The sequence below is a fragment of the Doryrhamphus excisus genome, chromosome 4 (genome assembly GCF_030265055.1).
Source record: "Doryrhamphus excisus isolate RoL2022-K1 chromosome 4, RoL_Dexc_1.0, whole genome shotgun sequence".
NCBI classification, from domain to species: Eukaryota; Metazoa; Chordata; class Actinopteri; order Syngnathiformes; family Syngnathidae; genus Doryrhamphus; species Doryrhamphus excisus.
The window spans coordinates 15,794,460-15,821,806 of record NC_080469.1 but is presented as its reverse complement, the minus strand read 5'-3'; the positions used below and the strand labels follow the sequence as shown (position 1 = coordinate 15,821,806).

General features: G+C 41.6%; 1 protein-coding gene across 4 annotated transcripts in view; it reads right to left on the bottom strand.

Moving 5' to 3' along the window:
* Nucleotides 1–25,034, bottom strand: part of rasgrf2b (Ras protein-specific guanine nucleotide-releasing factor 2b) — a 40,790-nt gene extending 15,756 nt beyond the window's left edge. The window contains exons 1-15 of one of the 4 annotated variants that reach the window (XM_058070932.1): nucleotides 24,424–25,030; nucleotides 10,020–10,126; nucleotides 8,819–8,966; nucleotides 6,211–6,300; nucleotides 6,002–6,138; nucleotides 5,411–5,527; nucleotides 5,249–5,328; nucleotides 3,243–3,436; nucleotides 2,874–2,983; nucleotides 2,676–2,794; nucleotides 2,130–2,290; nucleotides 1,987–2,053; nucleotides 1,626–1,762; nucleotides 1,324–1,406; nucleotides 389–637 (exon numbers count right to left, since the gene is read on the bottom strand). In XM_058070932.1, coding sequence (XP_057926915.1) covers nucleotides 389–637; nucleotides 1,324–1,406; nucleotides 1,626–1,762; nucleotides 1,987–2,053; nucleotides 2,130–2,290; nucleotides 2,676–2,794; nucleotides 2,874–2,983; nucleotides 3,243–3,436; nucleotides 5,249–5,328; nucleotides 5,411–5,527; nucleotides 6,002–6,138; nucleotides 6,211–6,300; nucleotides 8,819–8,966; nucleotides 10,020–10,126; nucleotides 24,424–24,699 — 2,075 coding nt within the window. In that variant the 5' untranslated portion in view covers nucleotides 24,700–25,030. Of the gene's footprint in view, nucleotides 1–388; nucleotides 638–1,323; nucleotides 1,763–1,986; nucleotides 2,054–2,129; nucleotides 2,291–2,675; nucleotides 2,795–2,873; nucleotides 2,984–3,242; nucleotides 3,437–5,248; nucleotides 5,329–5,410; nucleotides 5,528–6,001; nucleotides 6,139–6,210; nucleotides 6,301–8,818; nucleotides 8,967–10,019; nucleotides 10,127–24,423 lie in introns of all 4 variants that reach the window. The other 3 variants (XM_058070933.1, XR_009129610.1, XM_058070931.1) reach the window with 3 other exon arrangements.
* Between the last annotated feature and the right edge of the window lie 2,313 nt (nucleotides 25,035–27,347).

The following is a 27,347-nucleotide window of genomic DNA, read 5'->3' as shown; positions in this document are numbered from 1 at the left end:
TACAGCAGCTACTGTACATTTGAAGAATCATGAGTGGCAGCTTCTTCTGCCTCTGCATGTGCTTCAAAATGCTGGCTGTTGGTGTGAAACTCATGCATGTTAGATTGTTACTTAGAATGAAGTAATCTGAGGCGGTCTGAGGCCGCTGTGTTGTGCAATACACTTGTTTGTAAATGATCATGTGGTCAAAGAGAGCTACATTTTCCTTTACACTTTTTCATGCACTCCAAATCATTATTCATGTTGAAATGTAAAAGTTGTTACATACAGTATAATTAATTTGTCTCTCTCCAATGATCGCCTACTTCCATTTAACACCCCAGTTGTAGTTAAAGCATGAAAAAAAGATGCCATGAATGTGAGATAAAGTTAATATTTGGGGGTTGACCTGATGGGAATTGAAGAGAAAGGCTTCTTGTAGATGTCAGCCAGTTTGTCCATGACAACCGTGGCGGTGGTGAAGATCCTGTATGTGTGCAGGAAGGTGTTGAGGAAGTCGATAGAGAGGAAGCGCAGGTCGGTCAGCCTCTCCAGCAGACGCTCCACGCTGGCGTAGCGGATCTGCGGGACCTTGCAGGAGTTGAGCGTCTTGCTGAAGCAAATGTCAACATCATCTTTATGGAGACGCGCATCGGATCTGATGGGTACACGTGTACACACATACACACACAACACACACAAGCATGGGTGACTTGTTGGATTGCTAAGTAAGGTTATGAGAAGAGCTGGATTAAAAATGGTTTTAAAATCATATACTGTACAGTGGAACCTCAAAAGTCAGCATCAAAGGATCCAAGAGTTTTGCTTTTAATATGTTTTTTTATTGCTTTCTAAAGGTCTCTAAAGTCTCTAGGATGGAGGATACATAGATTGAATCTTGCACCAGGCTGCCAGACAGTAATTGTCCTACCTAGTCTGACCTGTGTGTGTCCCACCTCGTCTTTGAGCATGGACTGATGAATGAGAATATTCACAGGCTTATTTTTACATTGTATTACGGTTAATAAAACATTGATTGTACAGTTATAATGGAGTCAGTTTAACCCTGGAGCAGACTATTTCTATTTCCAGTGAATGTAAAAACCATGCATACAAAGCCAGACTGCTGAATATGCAGTATACAGAACTGTGTTCAACATAAGAGGTTCCACTGTATTGCAAAGAAAAAATGAATAGCAAACTGTCCAAAATAATCAAGAAAGGAAACACAATACCAAAGAAAAGGTACCATTTGTGTTAAAGCATCATCACCCACTTTATGCTTTATGTTCTGCAGCATGAAGAGATGGGGGCTCCTCTTCACACACACATTTCCACACTTACTTGATCATGTGAGGCACGGTCACTTTGGAGTTCTCTTCGAAGACGCTGGTCATCAGGCCATTGCAACGGATGTTATCAATGCACTGGAGGGGGAGGGAAAAAAAGGAGGACAAATGAGGCTTGAAATAAGTTTTTTGTCTTGTAGGAAGCAAGAAGCTGCTGTGTTTACAAAGCTCACCTCCAGGGAGCTGCACCCATGTCTGTGTTTTTGTATCACTAAGCCTCCACAAAGCCCAGTGGATACATGCTCCCGCTATTTGGTGGTTCTTGTTATTCAGTAGGTGTGTGTGTGTGTGTATCACCTGGCTAATATCGCTTGTCCACGCAGCCTTCTCTTGCCGTGAAGGCGCCAGCAGAACCACAGTGAATGAAGCCGAGTCAGACGGCTCCACCACCAGCTTAAAGTCCAGCTGACCAAATACTTGGCCTCCGGCTTTAGCTGAACAATGATGGAGAAGGAAGTTAACTAAGTGGAGCGTCTATCTCCATGTCTAGGTGTGTTTCTACATCCTGAGACGCAAGCAAATTAATGGACTGTTAATGTCAAAAGACCCTACCCTGACTTTTAAAGGGGTGAGCTGTTGATATTTAAAGGGAACTCATTTCTGTTCGCTTAGCACCTGACAGCCACTTAACCTTAAATGCGTGTGTGTGAAAGCTTACACTCTTCATCCCCAGCATCCGGCTCCTCGATCAGCGTGCAGTCAATAAGGGATAAGACGCCGCCTTGCTGCAGGAGTTGAGCAAAATTGCGGTCAAATGCGATAATTAAATAAAATATATGAAGAAAAGCGTGGTGGAGTCACCTTGAGGAGGTGCAATTTCCCTCCGGAGCTGCGTGTGCACACCAGGAAGTGTTTTGTGAAAAGGAAGCACTGCCTCTCCCCTTCTTTCTTCAGGGAGAGCGAGCCCAGTCGGACCTTACTGAGTTTGCCTCGCTCCACCGACGGCAGCTGGATGAGAGAGCCTGGAGCGAGCAGGTTTAGTTCAATACAAATTTCTAATGCACATGTTGTTAAATAATCGGAGTGGTGTTACCCCCTCAAAGGATGCACAACAACTACTACAAACATGATGGATGGTGATAAGAACCAACTAATTGATTGTGGAATTAATGATTAATGTATCTCATCTTGAAGTGTACTACATGGCTTCAAACCAGCAGAGTTGCTGTTGTTTCAGTCTGAGCTAGTTGTCTAAAGAAGCTTAACGTTTTTCTTCTTATCTATCCCCTCCTGCTCCGGTCCGGCTGCTCCCATGTATATTCAATGAGGGCCCTGCATGCTGATGGCTGTGATTGTAATTAAACATGAACTATGTATGAAAAAGAAGTGGAAGTGATGAAGACTCACCCTGCCTGACGAAGGTCTGGCTAGTGTCCAGCAAGATGTCACAACCCTCCACAATCATCCTCTCGATGGCCAGGTTTTTGCGAATATTCTCAGTGTCACTCACCTCATCGTGCATTACTCTGACCAAACAAAAACAAATCAGCTGTTAGTGTTAAAACAAAACAAGAGGTGAACATTTCGAAAAGAAGTTATCTTTACCTGGACAGTTCCTCTAACTTGGACTTTGCAAACTCCAGACTCTTTCGCTCCACATGCTCGTGTGGTGTGTGCGCCAATAACTCATGCAGGGTGATGATATACCGAGGAATCTGATACAAGAAAAGGATATTATAAAAAATATGGTGTATTCACACAGTGTCTCCCACATTTCAGCAGCCATTTTTTATTATATTGTCTCATTTGACAATGCTATAGAAACTGGGATATACTTTAGAGTAGACTCAACACTTGTTGAGGAATGTTTAAGCTCGTTGAAGTATGAAAAGGTGTACACCCTTTCAGAAGATACTGACTCTATTTAATTCATAAAAACCTATTTCAACAAAATTCTCCATAACTTTTCCAGACCTGGAACATGGGGTAGGTGAGGAAGGTCTCAAGCATCCTGCCCTCGCAGGCAGCATTGGACTCGTACTGTTTGAGCAGCTTGTCAAAGTCTCTGTTCTGCTTACAGTTGGCTAGAACCTGCAGACTGTACTGATGGTTTCTCACAAACTCCTGGTAGATGTTCAGCATGGGCAGCAGGATGTCAAAAAGGTCCGCTGCAAAGAGAACAACCAAAGGATGATTTTTGATGAATATTTACAATAAACGTAGTGGTTTGACAGTAATACATGACAGTGTTCACTTTGTCTATGGAGATGTTATGTTATGTTATGGTTCAGGGAGGTGGGTGTGAAGTGCTTACCACTTGTTTCAAAAACAAGATCAGTGAGTCATTATGATGGAATACATTACAAAACCTTGAACACTGACTTGGCCCATCATGTGACCTCATATGGACCTACTAATCAATTACATTAGGAACATATTCTTACCTTCCTTTTGTACAGCCGTATTCCAAAAATGGAATTATTTAATTTGGGGGCTTAAGAGTCTATCCATCCATCCGTTTTCAATACCGCTTATCCTCAATGGACTGGTCGCCAGCCAATCAGAGGGCACATATAGACAAACAAGTTACCAATTAACCTAGCATGTTTTTGGAATGTGGGAGGAAACCGGAGTCCTCGGAGAAAACCCATGCATGCATGGGAGAACATGCAAACTCCACACAGAGATGGCCAAGGGTGGAATTGATCTCGGGTCTTCTAGCTGTGTGGCCTGCGTGCTAACCACTCATCCAACTTACAAGTCTTCACATACGTAATAATGTGAAAACAAAGATTAAAGATGTAATGCACATGAGTGCATTTTTTTTACATGACATGTAAATGGATGTCTATATGTGCCCTGTGATTGGCTGGCGACCAGTCCAGGGTGTACCCCACCTCTTGCCAGAAGACAGCTGGGATAGGCTCCAGCACCCCTGCGACCCTCATGAGGATAAGCGGTAGAAAATGAATGACTGAATGAATGACATGTAAATGATTGGATGCAATAAAAGATTCTGGTGTATCCCAGGGTTTGCGCTCAAAATGCTTTGGAACAGAGATTCGCAACTCGTGTGTTGCGACCCACTTTTTTGTTTTTGCCCCCCAAAAACTATAATGACCCCAATGTCTGTGAACACATGTTTATGGGCAACTTGGTCACGCGTATGCGAAGAACATCGAGTGTGGACTGCTATCCATCCGATACACAGTACGATATGGAGATATCTATTGGAGAGGACTAAAGCAAAGCACAAAGCAGAAGCTCACACACCTGAAGCTAGAAGGGGGCAGGATATTATGCTTGCAAGGTGTTCAAAAGTTAGCACCATCATTTAGCAGCCATTTTTCACCAATCATGTTCAAAATTATAAGACATGTGCTTGTTGGTCCATTAAAGGTATGTACCAAATTTGATAATGATTTGGCTAAACACTAAAGTTACAATGGGTTTTTTTTGTTGAGCACATTGAGCTGTGTAAGTCAATCAGACTTATGGGGAATAAATACAATTTAATAGAACAACTACAAATAATACTTGTAAATCTAGGTCAGTGCTTCTGATAATGTTTATAGGCCAGCTGATTATTAAATCCTAATAATAATCTGATTATATATGAAAGTACATACAGTCTTTCTCCTCTTGACAGACTGCTGAAGTCTGTCTCCTTGGCGATGTTAATCTGTGCATGGCCTTCTGTTTTAAGAGGTGAAAAACACAGAGACGCCTTCTAGCCTTGGTGCTTATTATCTGTCGGCACAATGCATGTTCGTGTTGGTTAGACAGAGATAGGGAAATTAGTGTTTACATGTATGTGTGTGTGGGTGTGTGTGTGTGTGCAGCATTAAGACGTCATGGCTGATGTTTGAAGAAGTCAAGCGGGATGTAGAGAAACTGTGACCTTGACGTCACAAAGCGACTGCAGACAATTCATAGTGTGTGTGTGTGTGTGTGTATCGGGGGTCAAGCAAACAGCTTACCCAGCACCAGAGTGGGCCAGTTGGCAATCCTGGCCTTCAGGCCTTGGTGGAAAATCTCATGTAGAAACATGATGGTCTCACTGCAACACAACATAGCATTTACATAATTAACATGTCTGCCTTTTGATTTGAAGCAAATCTGGGCCATTTGTCACTGCGCACCTGTTGAGGAAGATGCTGCTGACGTCGTCGTGGCTGATGGGGGGCTTCTTGGAGCTGGCAGCCATCCTTAGGGGCCTGAGGAAGCAGTTGACCAAGATGTAGAGCTGGTGGACATACCTGTTGTAAATAGACACATACTTAATGCAAGCTTGTTTGTTTGCCACATGGCTGCTGACAGAATTAATGTTATAACATCATAATCAAATAGTCATATACTAACACTGCACCAGCATCAACACAACATGCGGTCCACCAATACATATATTATATATTATAGATCACAGTAGGTGATGCTAGGTTGTCGTGGTAACGCCACAGATGCTTTTATACCTAAGCCAATGCAACATAGTATTTGACAGTTTGATTGTATTTAATCTTTGTGGGTTGGACTCTCAACTGACTCATTGTGGTGACACCCCCAAAAGCATTTTACGGCATAAAGCACCACTTCTTAGGTTCAACTCAACTGGAAACTTCACCTTTACAGATGCCTGAACTCAGCTGGTGATGAGTCAATTAAAGCAGAGGTCGCTATTTGAGGTAACATGATACACAAAGCTTCATGTGAAAGGCCTGTGCCAACGGACGTACTCTGTCTCTGCTTCCACCATGTTGAAGACAATCTGGTTCCTCTTCCTCATGCTCTCAGCGTGAGGAGAGCAAATGTAGTCCTGCACGATGATCTTCCACTTCCTTCGACAGAGCCAGCCCCGCATGAAGCTCTGTACCTGAGGTGAGACACGCACATTGCCTTGTAGCAAGAGTATTATTTGGTTTAGCCCCCTAATGATGTGCGTTACCTTCTTGATCTTTTTAATGTCGGGATCTTCTGTTTCATGGTTGACGTGGTAAGGTCGCATACGCTCCTTTGTTTTGTTCAAAGCTACAATCTGCAAAAGACAAAATATTGTATTACTATAACAGGAATATGATACAGTTCATTCATTCATTCATTTTCTACCGCTTTTTCCTCACGAGGGTCGCAGGGGTGCTGGAGCCTACCCCAGCTGTCTTCGGGCGAGAGGCGGGGTACACCCTGGACTGGTCGCCAGCCAATCACAGGGCACATATAGACAAACAACCATTCACACTCACATTCATACCTATGGACAATTTGGAGTCGCCAATTAACCTAGCATGTTTTTGGAATGTGGGAGGAAACCGGAGTACCCGGACAAAACCCACGCATGCACGGGGAGAACATGCAAACTCCACACAGAGATGGCCGAGGGTGGAATTGAACCCTGGTCTCCTAGCTGTGAGGTCTGCGCGCTAACCACTCGACCGCCGTGCCGCCCAACTCACAGTTAAGTTACCAATTATTTTAATATTTTGAGGCTGCCAAAATATTCTACAGCACAGTACTAAATACAGTGTAGCTCATGCAGGTATACCTAATGTTGTGGACAGTGAGTGTATTAATGATAAGTGTTTGTAATTATTTTTCCTGGATATTTTGGACAGTGTTAAGTGCACCCAAAGTCAAATATGAGACCAGGCAATAACAGCATTTCACAACCATTTCATTAGAACACAGCAACTTTGCACCGTTATCTTTCACCTGGACAAGAATCATGAATCATAAAACTGATCAAACTGCCGGATTTGCCTCATTTCATCAAAATTGCTAAGTCAATGTAATTTCTCTTTTAAAACACATTAAAATACATAAAAATGAATAATTATAGTACAGTAAATAGGGCTGCACGGCGGTTGTGTGGTTAGCGCGCAGACCTCACAGCTAGGAGACCAGGGTTCAATTCCACCCTCGCCCATCTCTGTCTGGAGTTTGCATGTTTTCCCCGTGCATGCGTGTGTTTTCTCCGGGTACTCCGATTTCCTCCCACACTCCAAAAACATGCTAGGTTAATTGGCGACTCCAAATTGTCCATAGGTATGAATGTGAGTGTGAATGGTTGCTTGTCTATATGTGCCCTGTGATTGGCTGGCGACCAGTCCAGGGTGTACCCTGCATCTCGCCCGAAGACAGCTGGGATATGCTCCAGCACCCCCCGCGACCCTCGTGAGGAAAAAGCAGTAGACAATGAATGAATAAATGAGTACAGTAAATATTATTTTATCACAAAACGGTAACTATTACTTAGAAATCCCACAGTTCTTGAATGTTTAATGCGAGCTGTGATTTGTCATTGAACGCACCATCTACCGTTCTTCAATGCGTGATGTATGGATGTATTTGGATGTATTTTGGCCCTTTTTTCTGAACATTAACACGTTAACTTTGACAGCTCTGGTATATAATATTTACCAATTATTTTAAGTGATTCTTGTATCAAATTATAATGCATAAGGTTTTCAACATCTTTAGTGTGTGTGTGTCCAATTCCTGCCGGCTCTCCCTGCCCCTTCTGTGCTGCTTTTTCCAGGGAAGCAGTTTTTGAGAATGAACAGTATTTTTATTTTTTCTGGTTAATTATGATTGTGAGCAAGATTGAGGAGGGGAGAAAAGTGGGTTTGTTAGTGTGTGTGATTGTGTTCAAAGACAAGCATATAGGCACACGCAGTGTTAGGTATAACAGTTGCTTGTAAGAATGCGATGGTTGGTCTTTATTCTACTCCTACGCTTGGACTACTGATCAATCCCTACATACCCATAACACATGCCTACAGGGACATGACTATACACTGTCGATATATAGCCTACGCATGTTTGTAGACGGTGTAATCACAGAGATGTGTGTAAGTGTGAGGAGAAGCATTACAAACAACCTTTTTTATATTATGCATGCAGTTTTTAGTGGGTGTGTATTTGGAATAGCATAAGGGAAACGCCATTACTGAATGCAAATATATCTCTTGAGAATGACCACATGTTTAAAATTGGATGTGTGTTTAGACTCACTGATCACAGGATCAGGCATACACGTACCTACCCCGTCGAATACAAGCCTTTATAAAGATGATAATGCTAAGTTTTTAATTAAAACCATCAGGCATGTATTAATTTAATGAGTTTACAATTGTAATTGCATCGTGGGAAATTGTGTTTTCCACATTTGGTGTACTGTCAGGGCTTCTAAACATCAAATTTCATCGATTCCAAGCATTTCTCAGGAGCACAGGCTCTCACAAAAGGCTGCCAGAAACAAAAAGTATTGGTTTGTTAGGGAAAAAAAGCCAGAGCGAAGAAGAGATACAAAAAAGGTTCATGTATGTTTTATTTCTATTCCTCCGAGCAAATAAGTCTTATGAAATCAAACTGTTGATGTAAATTGTTTTTATACTATGATTACTACCGGTAATTATACAGTATTCTACAGTATGTACTATGATGCTGTGTGGTTATCATTGTCTTTGTTAAAGGCATCATTTTGTATGCAGTTCTTGTATTGTAGCTCATTATGCAGGCATATATACTGGAGTGTCTTATGTGTATTTACATCGTACCTCTGCTTTAAGCCTCTCGATCTCGGTGTCCTGGTCCTCTAATTGCGTGCGCAGCTGATTGGCCGCCACCTTCTCCGTCTCCACAATCTGTACCAGGTGGATGTATTTCTGCATGAGCACCTCTCGCTCGATGATGATGTCAGAATAACTGAAGAAGGGGAGAAAAGAAAGTATAAGGCATGGTATTTCGCTTATTAAACTGTGCTCATAAAAAGCTTTGGGGTCGAACTTCCCAGCATATCTCTCATTTGTTTGTTCCTCCCTTCTCATGAACTTGATATTGCTTCTAACGTGTCTTTGTATGAAAGGAGAGGGACTCCCCAGGCAACCCCAAGCCTGACCACCGGCATAGGACCGCCCGCAAGGCCCCACTACCCCATGGAAGCCCAGGTGAACTATTTTGGTATTATTATGACTATATACATGGGCAGGTATCACATTGTAATAGTATGATAACCTTGGACAGACATTTTGAAGCAATACGGAACATGACAAGGATGACAATAGAGTGGCAGTACCAGTGACGGCACTTAATACTGCTACGTATATTAGCGTATTTTATCATTTACTATACATTTTAAGCTGCAATGTGGAGTGTCAATACGTGTTTGTTTACATTACAAGTGACTAAACGATGACATGTGCGACATTTTAGGTTGAAATATACACTAAATCCACACGCTACAGAATGCAAAACTCTACCAGGGTGCACGTCTTGTCATACCAGCGCTGCTTGATGGTAACGAGGCAGCTAACATCGCTACTAGCTATGGTGCAACATGTTGTCGACATTTTTCCAACACATCTCACTCCTGTGGTTTCAGCACCTCAAAGCCCAGCTCTCTCGTGTAAAGTGTAAAAGTGACTATAGGGGTGTTATTTCATTTTTAGAGGGCTCTAATCATAGTAACTACAAAAATGTTACATTTCTTAATATTGAATCCTACTTAGCGGAAATGTACACCAATTAGCAGTAATCATCGACGACTATACTGCTCTTTTTTTCATTTTTACTATTTTTGGGGGTTTTCTTGTTTGTCATACTTTTAGAATGTGTGGCGGGCACACCTGGATCACTCGATTAATCAAAGCAACAAGTTTCAGATTAATCAACAAAAAAAATAATTGGTATAGTTGAAGAACACTATATGGACCTTTACCGAGGCCGCTGAATGCTGATAGGTCGGGTTATTTTGTGTACCTGGCCTGCTGAATGACTTCCACCCACTCGTCACACTGCCCCTCCTCCTCCGTCCGCAGCTCCAGAGGCTTCTGTCCATCATGGCCGAACACAACAAGGAAATAGTGCTGCGGACAGAGAGGAAATGAATCAATGTCACAAAAATAAAATGACTCCAAAACTGTACCGCATTAGCAAACCAACATGTTTTGGTTGCTCATCTGAGTCACAGCAAAGGGGCACATATGGTGCAGACATACGGAGATGCTGCCTTCCTCTTCATATGCTATTAACGCTCTTTCACTGGAAACTGTAACCGGAGACGTGAAATTGCCCGTTATTGGTATGAATGTGGCAGCACGGCGGGCCGAGTGGTTAGTGCGCAGGTCTTACAGCTAGGCGACCCATGTTCGATTGCATCCTCGGTCATCTCTGTGTGGAGTTTGCATGTTCTCCCCGTGCATGCGTGGGTTTTCTCCAGCTCCTCCGGTTTCTTCCCACATTCCAAAAACATGCTAGGATGGCGACCAGTCCCGGGTGTACCCCGCCTCTCGCCCTCTAGCACGAAAATGAATGAATGAATGCAGGAGTAAAAAAAAAAAAAATTATTATATACAATACATTGTATACATTAATTCAGCATCACCTAAGCAATAACTTACTGCTGTATGCAAGAAGTCACAAAACTATTTGGCTACATTTTATAACTTTGCACGGTGAATGTTTTTCCACAAATTTAAACATTCATTCATTCATTTTCTACCGCTTATACTCACGAGGGTCGAGGGGGTGCTGGAGCCTATCCCAGCTGTCTTCGAGCGAGAGGCGGGGCACACCCTGTACTGGTCGCCAGCCAATCACAGGGCACATATAGACAAACAACCATTCACACTCACATTCATACCTATGGACAATTTGGAGTCACCAATTAACCTAGCATGTTTTTTTGGAATGTGGGAGGAAACCGGAGTACCCGGAGAAAACCCACGCATGCACGGGGAGAACATGCAAACTCTACACAGAAATGGCCGAGTGTGGAATTGAACTCGGGTCTCCTAGCTGTGAGGTCTGTGCACTAACCACTAAAACGCTGTGCAGCCCAAATTTAAACAAAAAAACACAATTTATAAAAGTTAAAATAATGCCGGCAGTTGTAGCTGCTACTGGTAATCATTTATGTTGATGTGCAGTTATGTAAAGACACATGTAAAACAGATTGAAGTAGGTCATATTTATGTTTACAGTAAACAACAGTTCCCATGATGCTTAGAGTGACGCACGAGGAAATAAACTTCTGAAATAGACACATTTTCACATTTTACTTTGTACATCGTGTTTTGATTTGACAAAACTTGAGTAACTTAACTAATCAAATGTAGAAGTACAACAGCTTCTCCTTGGACATTGTTGAAATCTGATGAAAAAAGCAGCCACATGTTGTGAAACACTGAGTACAGGTTGAATTGCAATGTTTATAGTGTGTGCAAAGCATTTAATGTGCGGTTCCAATCCTGCTTCATGCACTGCCGCGTCCATATTATGTGGATTATCATTCATGGTAGTGATACCATAGTTCACGGTCTTTGCTGCACAAGACAGCTTTTGTCCAATTATCCTCACGTTTTAAGGTTTAGCTGTATGTGCCGTGAGCATGTAGTATGTGAATACCAAAAGGCTTGAGTGAACACAAATTTGAAAACATAGACATGTTTTCATGTTTCACATGTTTTTTTTGGGGGGGGCATGAGGTACATACAGTCCCTATAAATACTGATACACGATAAATGACATCAGACACTGTGGTTCTCAGCTTTCTGCTTTTGCTATACCTTTTAAACATCATATGTTTGTATTGTTTCTTGAACTGATTCATCGTACTCCATTGTTTGATTTCCTAGTGTAGGAGAAAGGACAAAGAAAGTGGCTTATTTTTTGTCTTTTTCTGTCAGCCTATTCGTTCAAATTCCTTCTCATGTGAACTGACGCATAATAGTACAATTAGACAGGCAGACTGGACCATTTTCATTCTAAGATGGGGGGTAATGGTTCTATAACTCCATGTACATCTTGTCAGGAGACACATGCCAACACATGCAAAGACCTTCTTTGGAGCCTATTCAGCAACGTCGTGTGAAGTATAGAAGCTTTTATTCCAATGCTCGTGTCCCGGGGCAATGGGTTAGCACAAGAGCTGCTATTCTTAGACGAGCAAAGACTCTGAGCTCTGAGTGGACTTTGGCTCTTCACCTATCATCCCACTTTGCCTCCTCTCTAAACCCACTCCTCCTCCTCCTCCTCCTCCCATCTCAGCATCCTCATGCTTCCATGCTTTTCTTTTGTGTCTCAGTGAGGATTCAGTGAAGCAAACAATCTAGAGGAGACACACATTTGCCCCCCCAAGAGCTTGGACATGCTACTGGTTGGGGTTATTGGGACAAAACATCCACATCTCCATCCTCCTATCTTGTCTTCTTCTTCTTTTTTTAAAATGTACCTGTCACTTTGATTCAGCGGCTGCGGGAACATTATTAAATCCACGCTAATCAGCGCTGTAACAGTCTTTGACAGAGAAGCACAGAGGCATCCAGAGAAGAGAGAGAGTTACATAATATTTAAGCGCTTACATCTTTCTAAATTGTGTCAGCAGCAACTAACAGGATAGCATCTCCATGGCAACGCGATATCTGACTTTGCCTGGTTCCTACCGCAGCCTCCATGGCTCTTTGCATTTTGAACTTGCATTGATCCATCGCACAAGTTAAGGCAATGTAGGAAAAGGGGCGGAATATGAAAAAAAAGAGTAAATTCTGAAATGAAATACACTGCGTGTATAATTTAACAGCTGCACAGTAAATACGTAAAGCAAACCTTTTTAGAAAAAAAATCTGCAAAAATATGAATCCATATTTTTACAGTATTAAGCTCCATATTAAGTATATGTCATAATCAATTAATGATATATGTAAATATATTTTTTTTTAATCCAAATATTAATACTACTATACCATAACTGTATGTGGCCTCAGTTGGTATCTTTTTCCATTACAACCTCACACAGGTGATTGTACAGTTATTATATATATTTGTTTTTTTAACCATAGAGCATTAATGCCAGTAACTCATTTATTTCATTAATTGGTTTTTCAGCACATATGCATGCATTCATGCCTCTCTGTTATGACGACAGACACAGAGACGGATATTAAAACCCTCCACCTCTTTAAAATATCCCAAGTAACTTTAAGTATGTACATTTTTCTACTTGCATGACAGACATGTTTATTATTGTGGTTCTATCTGGCACTGCACAACTTAAGCTGTGACTAATACTTGGTACTTAGCTAAATAGAGTATTCATTACATACGAGAGGTCTACAGTGTAGTAACTCCCCCTGTCATCTTCCCAAAGCAATCATTTCACTCTCTTGCTCACTCTACCTTCAAAGGGTCACCAAGGTAGCCCCCTCATCCTTGGCGTATTTCACTGTAGTGTCGGAAATTCCATTAAGACAAATAAAGACACGGGCCCTTTTCCTTTGAGAAGTAAAGAGGCACAGAAGACCTATTTTGAGTCTTTCACTCGCTCACCTGAAACCTCATCTGAAGAGGAAAATGAGGGAATTTAGTGTGTAGAAGTGGTGCACAATGAGGGGGCGCTAATTGTATATGGGTCATTAAGGTCCACCAGCTGGGAGGGGAGCAGGGAGTTTTTTTGGAAACATAACACACACACACAAACGGTAGCATCACATAACTAAATGCATCTCCAGGTTGGTGATGAAACACCCATTTTCTGATTAAAGATCAGATAGGAAATTGGACTGTAAGTAATATATTCATTAGGCAAATGATGACCAAGAGAGATGTAGATACATTCATCTGCCATGAATATTAAAAAGGAAAAATGACAGCATCTCTCCCCTGACGAGCATGAGTGACTGGAATAGACAGCGATGATGCAAGCATGCCGTCTGTTTTGTGAGCTGCACTCATTGATGGACACATTTCTGGTGCGGAATACTACACAAGAACTAAAGAGATGACAACACTGGTCTGTACATCACAACAAATCAATACAAATGACAACTGATGCCACGGAAATGCCACAAAGGCTGCAATCAACGAACTAGTCTCCTAGTGTCCTACAGTCTATGGGTGTGTGGTAACAGAAATAACCACTGTGGTCTCTAATTAGCAAGCAAAAAAATATCAATGTACACAGCTATGGCTGTAGGCAACCTCCTGGTGTAACTTAACTCCACAAGATGGCAGCAGCTGTATTTGAAGTATCATGAGTAGTGGGCATTCAGTAGCCCTGTCGACTGTACCTCCGCATGCACTTTAAAATGTTGTTTCCGTTACTTAACTTCCGTTACCGCTGTTACAACATTGGTTCTGTTGCTGTTGTGTTGTGCCATATACTTGTTAAGAGAGTTAGGTTTTCCATTCTACTTTATCTTGTACTCCAAATCAGTACAGCTTAAAAAGTTGTACAATTAAGTTCAGCCACATTGGAGGGTTTTCTAGCATGGACCGCCTTTTTTAGGTCATGTCACAGCATCTCAATAGGATTCAGGTCAGGACTTTGACTAGGCCATTCCAAAGTCTTCATTTTGGTTTTTTTTCCAGCCATACAGAGGTGGACTTGCTGGTGTGTTTTGGATCATTGTCTTGCTGCAGAACCCAAGTTGGTTTCAGCTTGAGGTCACAAACAAATGGTCAGGCATTCTCCTTCAGGATTTTTTGGTAGACAGTAGAATTCCTGGTTCCATTTATCACAGCAAGTCTTCCAGGTACTGAAGCAGCAAGACAGCCCCAGACCATCACACTACCACCACCATATTTTACTGTTGGTATGATGATCTTCACTAGATGTAATGGGACACACACCTTCCAAAAAGTTCAACTTTTGTCTTGGGGATTCTAAAATGTTTTCTGGCAAAATTGAGACAAGCCTGAATCTTTTTGTTCAGCAGTGGTTTTTGTTTTGGAACTCTGCCATGCAGGCCACTTTTGCCCAGTGTCTTTCTTATGGTGGAGTCATGAACACTGACCTTAACTGAGGCAAGTGAGGCCTGCAGCTCTTTGGATGTTCAATGACCACTGTTCAATGTTTTCGCCATTTGTGGATAATGGCTCTCACTGTGATTTGCTGGAGTCCCAACGCTTAAGAAATGGCTTTATGACCTTTCCCAGACTGAAAGATCTCAATTACTTTCTTTCTTGGGGGCAACAGGGTCGCAATCGCTTTTTCAAACAGGGCCATATAGGTATGGATTTTTTTTCCTTTCTTACTAATAAAATATTTCATTTAAAAATTGCATTTTGTGTTCAGTTGTGTTGATTAATTAAATGTAGTTTGATGATCTGAAACATTTAGGTGCGACATACGTACTACATGCCACTGTAGGTAGTATTCGGGTCATTCATCATCAGTAATGTTATGAGACCTGGCATTAGATTACATTACCTTTCACACTACATGGAGAATGGCTACTTAGTCAACGGAGCCGAGCTGACATGACATGGCTCCTCTCATTCCTTGTGGAAGTTGGACGTTTTTGGCTTGTTTTTTCAAATAAATTGGAGAGGTTAACTCATTAGCTTGGTAGCTTACTATGTGGCAGCCGTCTTTTGTCCATGCAGTGATCCCGTACACAAAAAATAGATTGCAAAAGTAAGTGTTATGTGTGTTATGTAATGTCTTCAGGGCTCCAACAATGTTAAAAATGAACAGGTTTTCGATGTTCTAACTGTGAAAATATTTCATCTATTACTACTGAATCCTACTCTGCAGAAATAGTGGTCGGGTATGGAAGAAATTAATAAATGAACCGTTAAAAAAAGGAAAACTAATGGGAAAAAAAGGACAACTATATATATTAAGGGTGTGGAAAATGATTGATATCGATACATCGATGCGCATGCGCGCGATGCGAGTGCATCGGCTCATTTACTGGGTATGGATGCAATTGACGGGTGAAATCTAGATTCATCGCAATGCGTTTGTGGGTATCGGTAAAATCTGATTCAAGCGCCATTTTGCAATGAATGTACCATCATTATTTCTCGTTTTGTATTGAATACGGACAGAGGCCGTGAGGCACATACAACTACTAGTAAAACAGCAAAAACGTTCGCATGCAAGCAGCAGCTAGGAAGTTTCTATTTTTAACCTCCATCTGCAACGTTTAAATGGTATGTTTGGAAAGACTACGGATTCTCAAAGAACGGCGGAAATCTCGACAAAACATCCGTCATTTGTAAAGAATGCCGTGTTAAGAAGCCGTGCAACGGCAGCACGACGATCTTCCGCTGTTTTCCAACTTGTCCAGGAGCTATTTGTCCGTCCCTGCAACAAGTGCCCGCCCACCCCCCGAACGAGTGTTCAGCACAGCAGGTGACAACAGCAGAGCAGTTGGCTTCTTCCTGAATTTTGAAACAATTTTAAAAGGGTATAAGTTGTTTTCCACTTTCTGCTCCTCACTACTGTATTAGCCTACCTCCGAGTGCATTCATATTAGCATTATGTTTTGCAGACACAAATATAAACAAACATTGATTGCACTGTTGAAAGTGTCACTTTAACTTTGTTGTTGCTGCGTACTTTATTTTTTAATTAATTATATGTAATTATTGTTTAATTGTTTTACTCCACCACTGAACCACTGCTATTGTAATTGCATAGCCGATGAGAAAGTGTGAGGAAAGTTGTTGCTGTTTCAAGATGGCAAAAAGAATGATCAAGAAGTGGTGCATAGTAAAAAAGACAAAGAGCACTTTAGTTGAATTTACTACCAAGTGCCTGTAAGGAATAAAGCCAAATACTTTTTGTTATTGCACCATATTATATCAGATTGCATTGATGTGAACTAAATGATTATCGCATCGTATCATATCGCATCGTATCGCATCGTGAAGAGGATGTATCGCATCGTAAAATTCCATGTATCGTTAAAGTATCGTATTGCTAGCAGTGCATCGAGATGTGTATCGAATCATCCTCAGTGCTGAGATTCACACCCCTAATATGTATATGTAATGAGTTTTCACATTTCAGCCTCTCTCCAGTTATTGCCTGCTTCCAATTAACGCTCCATCCTCTTTGAGGTTAAGTAAATCAATGCACCGGTTTTAATTAGAGTATTTAGCTATGCCCACTTGTGGCAGGACAAACACTGCAAACAATGAAATCTGAGCATTATTAAATATCCGACTTCTACAGTTGGTGATATTTTGACTAAGAAGAACGTTTTATTTTTTTGTTTTACTGAGTGTGGTTGGCCTTTTTGCTTACTTGAGGTAGAATAATAAGCAAAATAGCTATCACAAAAAGACATGCAATTAAGTCATTTTACAATAAAATATAAAAAAAACCTATGAAACGCACAATTTCAGGGTGATGTTGACAGATTAAAATACAACACGAGTCAGTGACATGTGAATCAGCCCTGAGTTAAGTCAAGATTAACACTAATTTGCAAACATGGTCTTGCTCACTTACCACAATACATCATCACACTGATGCTAAAAAGATAGGAGGCGCTACACTAATAGGGACAATGCGTGTCTCACATGTTTGGCCTTACTTTCAACTCCTTTTTGTAAAAGTGCACGCTATCAATATAGCAGTATGAAATCAGTTAAATGTTTTGCATAAAAGCGTGGAAATGCTGGCTGCAGGTAACAACAATTTGTTGATAATATGAACCAGGCTAAAGGCTAGACTGCGAATCCGATTCCATCTGTTTATTCATGTCATGCATTAGTGGGGAGTACCTTTACATTTGATGATTTAAAATATGTTTCATAAATGTGTCAGGCATATTTACGTCTTAAATCTGGGTTGTGATTCAATGCATTTAGCTTGTTAGCTTACTTTTTCAATCTATGATAACTGAAGAGACAAACGTAGGATTATTGGAGTTGAAACTAATCTAATAATTACACAGTCACCTATATTGCAAATCCAAAATTGTAGAATTTCAATATTAAGGTAGCCGGGGGGTGTGTGGAGGGGGAGGAGCCTCAACGTTGCCGCATAAGCAAGGCTTTATTTGAGTGGCATACATAACGTATTTTTTTTTATCGGTGTGGGTAGTCTTTGAATGTAACCCATAAAAACAGCAGGGTTCATTCTTTCATTTACTACCGCTTTTCCTCAAGAGGGTCGCGGTGCTGGAGCCTATCCCAGCTGTCTTTGAGCAAGAGGCGGGGTACACCCTGGACTGGTCGCCAGCCAATCACAGGGCACATACAGATAAACAACCATTCACACTCACATTCATAAAACAGCAGGGTTCTACTCTAAAATTGTATTTAATTATTTCAAATATTATAGTGCTTCAAAATGTTTAAAAAATCTAATGAATGTAAAAAAAATCTTCATAATGTACTACAATAATTTTAAAAAATACTTTCTCTCAAATAAATAACATATACATGAATAAAGCATGACTAAAATCAGGCGGCTGATAAAAAAAATACAAATAATCAAGCAGCACCGATTTGTCGTACATGCTAAATCCTGACATGACAAGAAAATCATAAGCATCCATTTGGTTGTTACATCAGAAACAACACAAGTTTGCAATAAAAACCAAACAAACATTCGACTCGTCAAATGAGTGGGCTCACCCTCACCTCCCCCAACCCACCCACCAGTCTTCTGGATCAGACTTCTATCTCTCCTCGGTCCCTGCTGGGCTTGCACAAGGCCAACAAAGTCTATTTTTTTTTTTAACATGCTGCAGGGACATGATGAACAAAACCAATCAATGTTGCATCCCAAAATTTAGGAACAGCTACAGTGCAGTTCCAATCCAGTATAAAATAAATGTTCAGACTGTAAACACAGAATAGTTGCATTTTTATCATGCCATATAACCTTTATCATCATCATTGAATGCACATATTAAAGCTATTATTCCTTCATTTTCTATTTTACACTGGCTGTGTTTGTACATTGCCAGGAGCATTATAAGCATCTTCCACTATGGGTCCATAAATGTCACATAAAGGATTTTGTTCTTCCAGTGCAACAGCAGTGCTGCCTAAATCCAGTAAATCTGCTTTACTGTGTGTTGTCTTCTTCATATGAGCTTGTAAGACACATGAAGTCCTCACAGGGTGTGCCACCTCTCCGCTCTGTGTGGCTATAATAAATACAAGCGGCTCCAGCGATAACATTAACATCACACTAGCAGAGACTCCATGCCCCCCAGAGCGTTATCAACCACTGGGTCCCTACTACTGTCATACTGTTTATGTATGAAGATCATATATACACTGGTATGAAAGGGCATACTATATGAGTACCATGCAACAAGAGATCAGAGACATTACCAGAGATAATTATGTTCATTTTCAAGGACGCTGGTACTGTATTAAGCAATACAATCATTCAATGTACGCTTTTTTTGTGTAAGATAGCTTACGCGAGGGTGAATATTTGTCAAAACATGCACCTTTTGCCTGTACAATTATTCACAGAAAGAATAAACCACATGGTGGCGCTGTTATTAAACGGCAATGTTTTATTGACTTGATATTTCTGACACGGTACTGTAACTTTCAGGTGCTTGGTCAAAACTCCACAAAATTTGGTACACACATTTAGGGGACTGACAAGCATATGTATGTATGTAATTTGAGCAAGACTGATTGTATAACATCATGGCTACCAGCAAAAATCAACTTAAGCAAAACATGAGACACAGGTGACACTTGGCCAGTGATTGTACATAAATCATTGATCATTTGGTTAATGATAATGAAAATTCAAGGATATCTGTATTAAATGTATGTGACCCAGTTTTCCAAAGTAATATGAGCACAACCCATAGGGGGTGCCACAGATGGACACAGTCTTTAAAAACTGGGAGGCAACATTCATTCATTCATTCATTCATTTTCGATCTAGGGTCGCGGATGGTGCCAGAGCCTATCCCAGCTGCCTTCCTGCAAGAGGCGGGGTACACCTTGGACTGGTCGCCAGCCAATCACTGGGAACATATAGACAAACAACCATTCACACTCACATTCATACCTATGGACAATTTGGAGTCGCCAATTAACCTAGCATGTTTTTGGAATGTGGGAGGAAACCGGAGTACCCGGAGAAAACCCACGCATACACGGGGAGAACATGCAAACTCAGCACAGAGATGGCTAAGGGTGGAATTGAACTCGGGTCTCCTAGCTGTGAGGCCTGCGTGCTAACCACTCGGTTGCCCAACATGCAACATAGTTTTGCAACATAGTTATACCATGCATTACAGTTCAACTACAATATTACTGAAATTGAATATTTTTGTAGTTAGAGCATAGAAAATCTGTTTATGACTTTCTAAATGTTTTTTTAAACATTATTACAGCCTTCTTGACATTAATTAGCACCCAATATAGTAGACATGCAATAGAAAATAAGTCATAAATACGATTAGCATTGACAACTTAGAGACCTGTGTAGAATACTACTCTACTGCTGCTGTTTGTGGTTAAGAGACTCACACTGCACTTCAATCACTTACTTAACTCATGCAGTCAACATTCAGACAGGAAATGCCACTCTACACTGCTAACCTGCTAACAGTCAACTGTACTAGCTGATGTCACGCACCTCACTTCCCAGGCCCTGCTTCTTAAAGGCTCACACAAGTCACAGATTTTTGTTCATATTTGTTCATTTCTAGGCTTGAAAATGCTACATTTGGGCAATAAATATGTGCAATTTGCTTAAATATGCATTTTTAATAGTAATAATAGACCACATTCAACCCCAAAACAGCGTTAGTTTTTGAAAACCGCAATGGAGTGAGGGCACAATGTTCCAACTGCAAGGGACGACCTGACTGTGTTAATGAAAACTCAGCATTATTATTTCTGGAAAGGATACATTTTTAATGCAATTCTTGCTTTGGACATTTTTTGGTGTGTCCCAAAATTGACATAATTCCCATGACTGGGATAAAGCAGTCTCAACATCCAAACCTCATGTAACTACCATCTATTGGCAAAAAGGTCCTGTGTATTTACAAACCATATTGTAGCTGGTGAGAATGCACACCCCAAATTTGGTCGTGTCATCCCACCTCCTCCTGCACCAACTCACACCCACCCACTGTATTAACCCACTGAAATCACCTCGTTGTCTAAGAATAAAACCGCTTTAGATCAATCTATATCCAGACATGAAGACATAAGGACATTCCCATAGTGTGCTCATTTTTTTCACAACTGGAACTTACATTTGTGGCGCTCCCTAAGGGTTGTAATCAAAATTGCTGTGATTTTTTGCTGTGCAATTGCCTATTACTGTGATCAATAATCAATGCAACCATAGGGAGAACGTGGAGTTTGTGTTTGTGTGAGTACACAAAGCACAACTGGGAGCGCACTGGTGATCGAATAGCTGTTCCACGGTCGCTGTGGAAACCATTCAGACCAGTGTGAATGCACTCCAAATTATTTGAAGGGTTTATATCTTTGTCAGAGTGCAGGGAAGGCGGTAGGCTGTGTGCATTGCATCGTGGCTCACTGTGGGGGTGTTATGCTGCAGGATGCACACTAAAACAATCCCTAAAAGTTGGCAATCATCCTTTTTTATAGGTATATAAAGGAAACATCATCGTAATTAGTTGCTTTATGATTTCTGAGTGCAAGGCTATGTACTGTACGTGTGGCAGCACACATGCTTTCAGCTTAAGGCAGATTGAAAATAACCCTAATTAAGCGTCACAGCTGTAGTGCAAAAGCGAGGCAGGATGGGGGAGAGCTTGCTCATATCAGAGTACTAATACTGTGTTTTTAAAAAAAAGCACATTATTGAAAATATCCTTGAATTTCGAAATTGAAGTTTGTAAAAACGCAATGTTGCAAGGCAATGAGACTAATGCTGAATCTCCCTCACTGACCATATTAGGTAAGCTAATCAATGGTATTTTCAGAGATAACAATGCTCATTCTCTGCACTTCTTCACTGGAACTATTCATTCATTCATTTTCTACCGCTTATCATCACGAGGGTCGCGGGGGTGCTGGAGCCTATTCCAGCTGTCTTGGGGCGAGAGGGGGGGTACACCCTGGACTGGTCGCCAGCCAATCACAGGGCACATATAGACAAACAACAACACTCACTTTCATACCAATGGGCAATTTGGAGTCGCCAATTAACAAAGCATGTTTTTGGAATGTGGGAAGAAACCGGAGTACCCGGAGAAAACCCATGCATGCATGGGGAGAACATGCAAACTCCACACAGAGATGGCCAAGGGTGAAATTGAACTCAGGTCTCCTAGCTGTAAGGTCTGCGCGCTAACCACTCGTCCGCCGTGCAGCCCTCACTGGAACTACTTTACCACAATATTAATGACATCTCTCAGTATGATACAGCCACATTTATAAACATGCAGTATTAGTTCATGCTTGTCATGTTTGGTTTGGTTAAAAGCAACTCTGATGTGTTTTCTTTGCTAGTTCTGTGTGCTTGGTCAAGTGCGAATACGATCACCCGTGGACCATGCGGACCAAGACCATTTGAGGGATGGGTGTTGGTCCACTTGCAAGTGAACTCTGGTGCAGTTTGGTTCACTTCAGCTCAAATGAGTACGCTACACGGAGCAAAAACATGGATTAGTGTTACAATGACAGCAACACCAATGAAGAAATGACAAATATGTAAGACAAAATATCACGTCTGAGCTTTTGGATAGTGGCTTGACCCCGAGGATGCAGAGAGCAGGAAAGCAGGTAAAAAAAGTATATTTAATAGTACATGCAATGCGGCAAGAAAACAAAAGTCACAGGCACGCACGAAGCATGCATACACAAAACGACAATGATCCAACAAAAGGGTACCGTGCACACCTGAACTAAATAGGCATAATTAGAAACAGGTTTGGGTGATAATCTCAAAGCAGGAAGTGAATACAAAAATAACAGCATCCTAACAGAAACTAAACCTCGAAAAAGGGAACATAAACAACCTGCCACGCAGGAACCGACAAAGCCTGTGACAGAAAATGCGGTAAATCCGTGTACCGTGAAGTGAGTAGTTTGTGATGGCTCAAAACACTCGGTTTCAAAAGGCGTGGTAAAACTGCTCCTTTGTGATGTCACAGAGGGGCGGACTTCCTTATATGGTTCATAGTTAGGAAGCACTTTGGGGCGTGTGACCAGTCATAGCACAGTGGGCATGCCCGGAGGCAGGGCGGTGGGTGGAAAAAATTAAAACAGACCATTTTGGCAGGAAGCACAAAGAATAAAAGGAAATACAGCTGGAATAGGTGCAGATTCTGGAAGATCTAAAATGTTTTCTGTTCGGGTTATTGTGTGTATAGCTGCTCTATAGGAGTCCACAACTCAATTCAAAGGGTCAGCTCGGCAGGATATTCAGGAAGTTGCATCAATAGTAAGTTAAAATTAAAACTGCTCATTTTGGAGTGGCATTTTACTGTGGCCAATCTAAGGCACACCTGTACATCTTTGAGTTCACAAGTAAAATCAACTGTTTTTGCTGAGTGTGCATTTTTAAGTATATTCTTTGTTTTTTTTTTTCTACTGACAATTCATTTTGTTTAGACATTCACTCTTTAGTCACTAAAAAACCTGCCCAATAGATTGCCCTCAATAATGCTGACAAAGCGCACCAGCGATGGATATAAGCCCTAGCAACAACAACAATGCAGAAGAGGCAGCATCCAACACATTAAAATCCTCGCCTATGACTGCTTTAATCATGCGCCACACACTTTAGCATGACGCTTTGTTTAGCAGTTGGAAATTAAACTCAAAGAGCCACAAAAACCAAATATGAAGGAGTTGATGTGATCTTCTAGTCCGCATTCAGCACTAAATCTACTTGTTGCTTGCTGCCTTGAGCAGCTGACAGTGTGCCACAGTCTTCACCTTCAGCTGTGCAGTTATAAGCAAATTCAGCGTCTATACTGCAACACAGAGGAACACCAATGCTTGCCCTTGGAGGAGGATCACCTGCAGGGAGGAGTTGTTTGACACTGCAGGGATGATATCAAATTGTGCTTCTGCGGGATTCTGCAACTTTATATGGCCGTAAGGAGGCAAAATGAAGCATGTAGACATTAGGCACACCCACACAAGCTAATGAGTCAACACCACACATATTCTGGCTTGCTAATGATAATAAAGCTCACTTTTGGGATAAAACAATGTTTATTATAAAGGGTACTACATCACACTGATATAAAAAGAGTAGCATGATGCAGTGAATTGTTGCACCATTGCAAACTACAACCATTCAAATATAAAAAATTATTGTCCTGATGTTTTATGCGTTTATGCCATACAATACTTTTACACATTGGATTAAATTGAAGGGAACTGAGTTAGAGATTTGCATACTTTTGGTGTTTATAGATGAAGCGTGTCTTCTGATAAAATGTCCCACCTGTTTCTCCAAGGCTTCTTTCCCAGTGGTGGACATTTTGGGTGCCGGTGTGCGCTCGCAGGTGCACCCTTCCAACAGGTAAATCCCAGCTGGGCGGGCGCTCTGCTCGTTGTCGAAGTAGAAGAGAACATTCTGGTAGAGGGCGAAGAACTTGTCGTGCCAGCGGCTGTTCTCGGCCGTCTTCTTACTCAGGTAGCCGCGCTTGGTGCCCTCTTTACGCGCCACGGCAGACAGAAAAAGCGCATGGCCTTCGTTGTAACGCACGCTCTTCTGCATTTTGACCACTCCGAAGATCTGCTTCTTCTTCTTCGTTTTCACCGCTTGGCCATGTTCGTGTCAAAGTTTTTTTTTCTCCACCGGACTCAGAAGGGCAGAGCCGCGCGTAAAAGTTGTCCAGCCGGCGGAAGCGCTGCGTCCGCGGAGATCCTCATGTGGAGAGACGCTTGAGGGGAATCCATGGTGCTCATTCAGAACTTAAATGGTGTTGGAGAAAACGCGCGACTGCGTGTGTTTTGTGCGTGTGTGTGTGAGGAGAAGCCTCAAGAGGACGAGGATAGAATGACAGCGGAGATAAGCGCTAATCGGCTTTGACCATAGTCAACTCTCTCATGCACAAACACGCACATACACATTCTCACAAGCACCGCCCTCTCTGTCGGTTCTCCTCAGCAAATGACGCTCACACTCATACTAAAAAGAGAAGTTACTGGAGGAGTGTATGTGTTTATATATTATTAACGACCTCGTTAGTCATTTTAGCTATAAATCCTCCACAGTAACTAGAGGGGATGCTGTCCCTAAAATAAAAAAAAAATTAAAAAATCCAATTGGACTTCTGATAGGAATGCTACCGACATAATTTGTAATGTGGCCAAACTTTGCCAGTGTAAACATTCATTCATTCATTCATTTTCTACCGCTTATCCTCACCAGGGTTGCGGGGGTGCTGGAGCCTATCCCAGCTGTCTTTGGGTGAGAAGCGGGGTACACCCTGGACTGGTCGCCAGCCAATCACAGGGCACATATAGACAAACAATTAACCTTGGAGTGGCCAATTAACCTAGCATGTTTTTGGAATGTGGGAGGAAACCGGAGTACCCGGAGAAAAAACACGCATGCACAGGGAGAACATGCAAACTCCACACAGAAATGGCCAAGGGTAGAATTGAACTAGGTTCTCCTAGCGCTAACCACTCGTCTGCCGCGTAGCCCCAGTGTAAACATTTATTCATTTTCTAACACTTATCCTCACAAGGGTCGCGGGGGTGCTGGAGCCTATCCCAGCTGTCTTCAGGTGAGAGGCGAGGTACACCCTGGACTGGTCGCCAGCCAATCACAGGGCACATATAGAAAAAACAATCATTCACACTCACATTCATACCTATGGACAATTTGGAGTCGCCAATTAACCTAGCATGTTTTTGGAATGTGGGAGGAAACCGGAGTACCCGGAGAAAACCCACGCATGCACGGGGAGAACATGCAAACTCCACACAGAAATGGCCATGGGTGGAATTGAACTAGGGTCTCCTCGCGCTAACCACTCGGCCGCCGTGTAGCGCAGTGTAAACATATGCATCATTATTTATATATGGCATTTAATGAAATATATTATCTCACAACCAGTCCAGAGTGGACACCGCCTCTCGCCCGAAGACAGCTGGGATAGGCTCCAGCATACCCATAACCCTAGTGCGGATAAACGCAATAGAAAATGGGTGGATGGATGGCATTATCTCAAAAGTAACAATCATATATAAGCAACCATTTTTATTCAAGAATAAGCTGTACTTTAGAGTAGCCAGTGTATGGTTTGTAAAGCAGTATAGATTTACTACCCACTGAAAATGAGTCAACACACAACCATTAGTCTAAATAGCTGGCAGCATACAGTCAAGCATGGGGGTCATGGCTGCATCATGATCTGGGGTGTAACGATATGAATACCTCTCTTCTGTACCCCCCCCCAAAATTCGGATATGAATACATGTACCGTTACACTCCTATGCATGAGTTTTGCCATCACTGGGGAGCTGCGGTTTCTTGATGAAAACATAAACTGTGACATTGTGAAGCACAGCATGACCCCCTCCCTCGGGATATTGGGCGGCATGGCAGTTTTGAAACATGATAATGAGTCCATGCACACCTCCAAGATGACAGGTTTCAGACCTGAACCCAACCGAGCACCTGTGGACCAGACTACAGGGACTACTCTAAAGTATATTCAAGTTTAAGTAGTAGTAATAGTAATATAGTATAATCGTAGTTTCGAAGTAATACAATTGTTCCTGGAATGTGAGGGATGTGCTCACTTTTGTGACATACTGCATATGGTACATCAAGACATACAGTAAAGCAATCCACCAGATACTATGCAAATAAACAATTATGAGTGCTATCATGGATGAGTAGAAATATGATTAGATGTGTCAAAAGACCATAACCAATATCATTGTTTTTTTTGTCTATGATCAGAGAAAGTCCAATATATTTCGGCACAGACTACAAAAAAAAATTAATAACATCTCACCTGTTCTGAGCCAAGCCACAAATTTAGTACGCCGTTGTCTCTGCAATCCATTGAGAGATATACTGCTGCACTGGAAAACTGTGAAGCGGAAAAACAATAATAATAAGAACAATAATCCCGGACGAGCCACACATTTTGTTTTTCGCTTCTGTTGAGCAATAAAATAAAGAGAGGAGGAATAATAACTAGAAACTAGAAATTGCAACATGCTCAAATATTGTGTGAGAATGCTGAGACATGCAAGAAAAGTTCAGTAAGTGTTTTTGTCTGAGGAAAAACAAAAGAGAACCTGTCGCGAACCACAACTTTTACTCTGTGATTGCATGACATCCCTTGAGCGGTGAGGCTCTGACTACGTGTGAAGTGGAAGATAAGGATGCTGTAATACTAG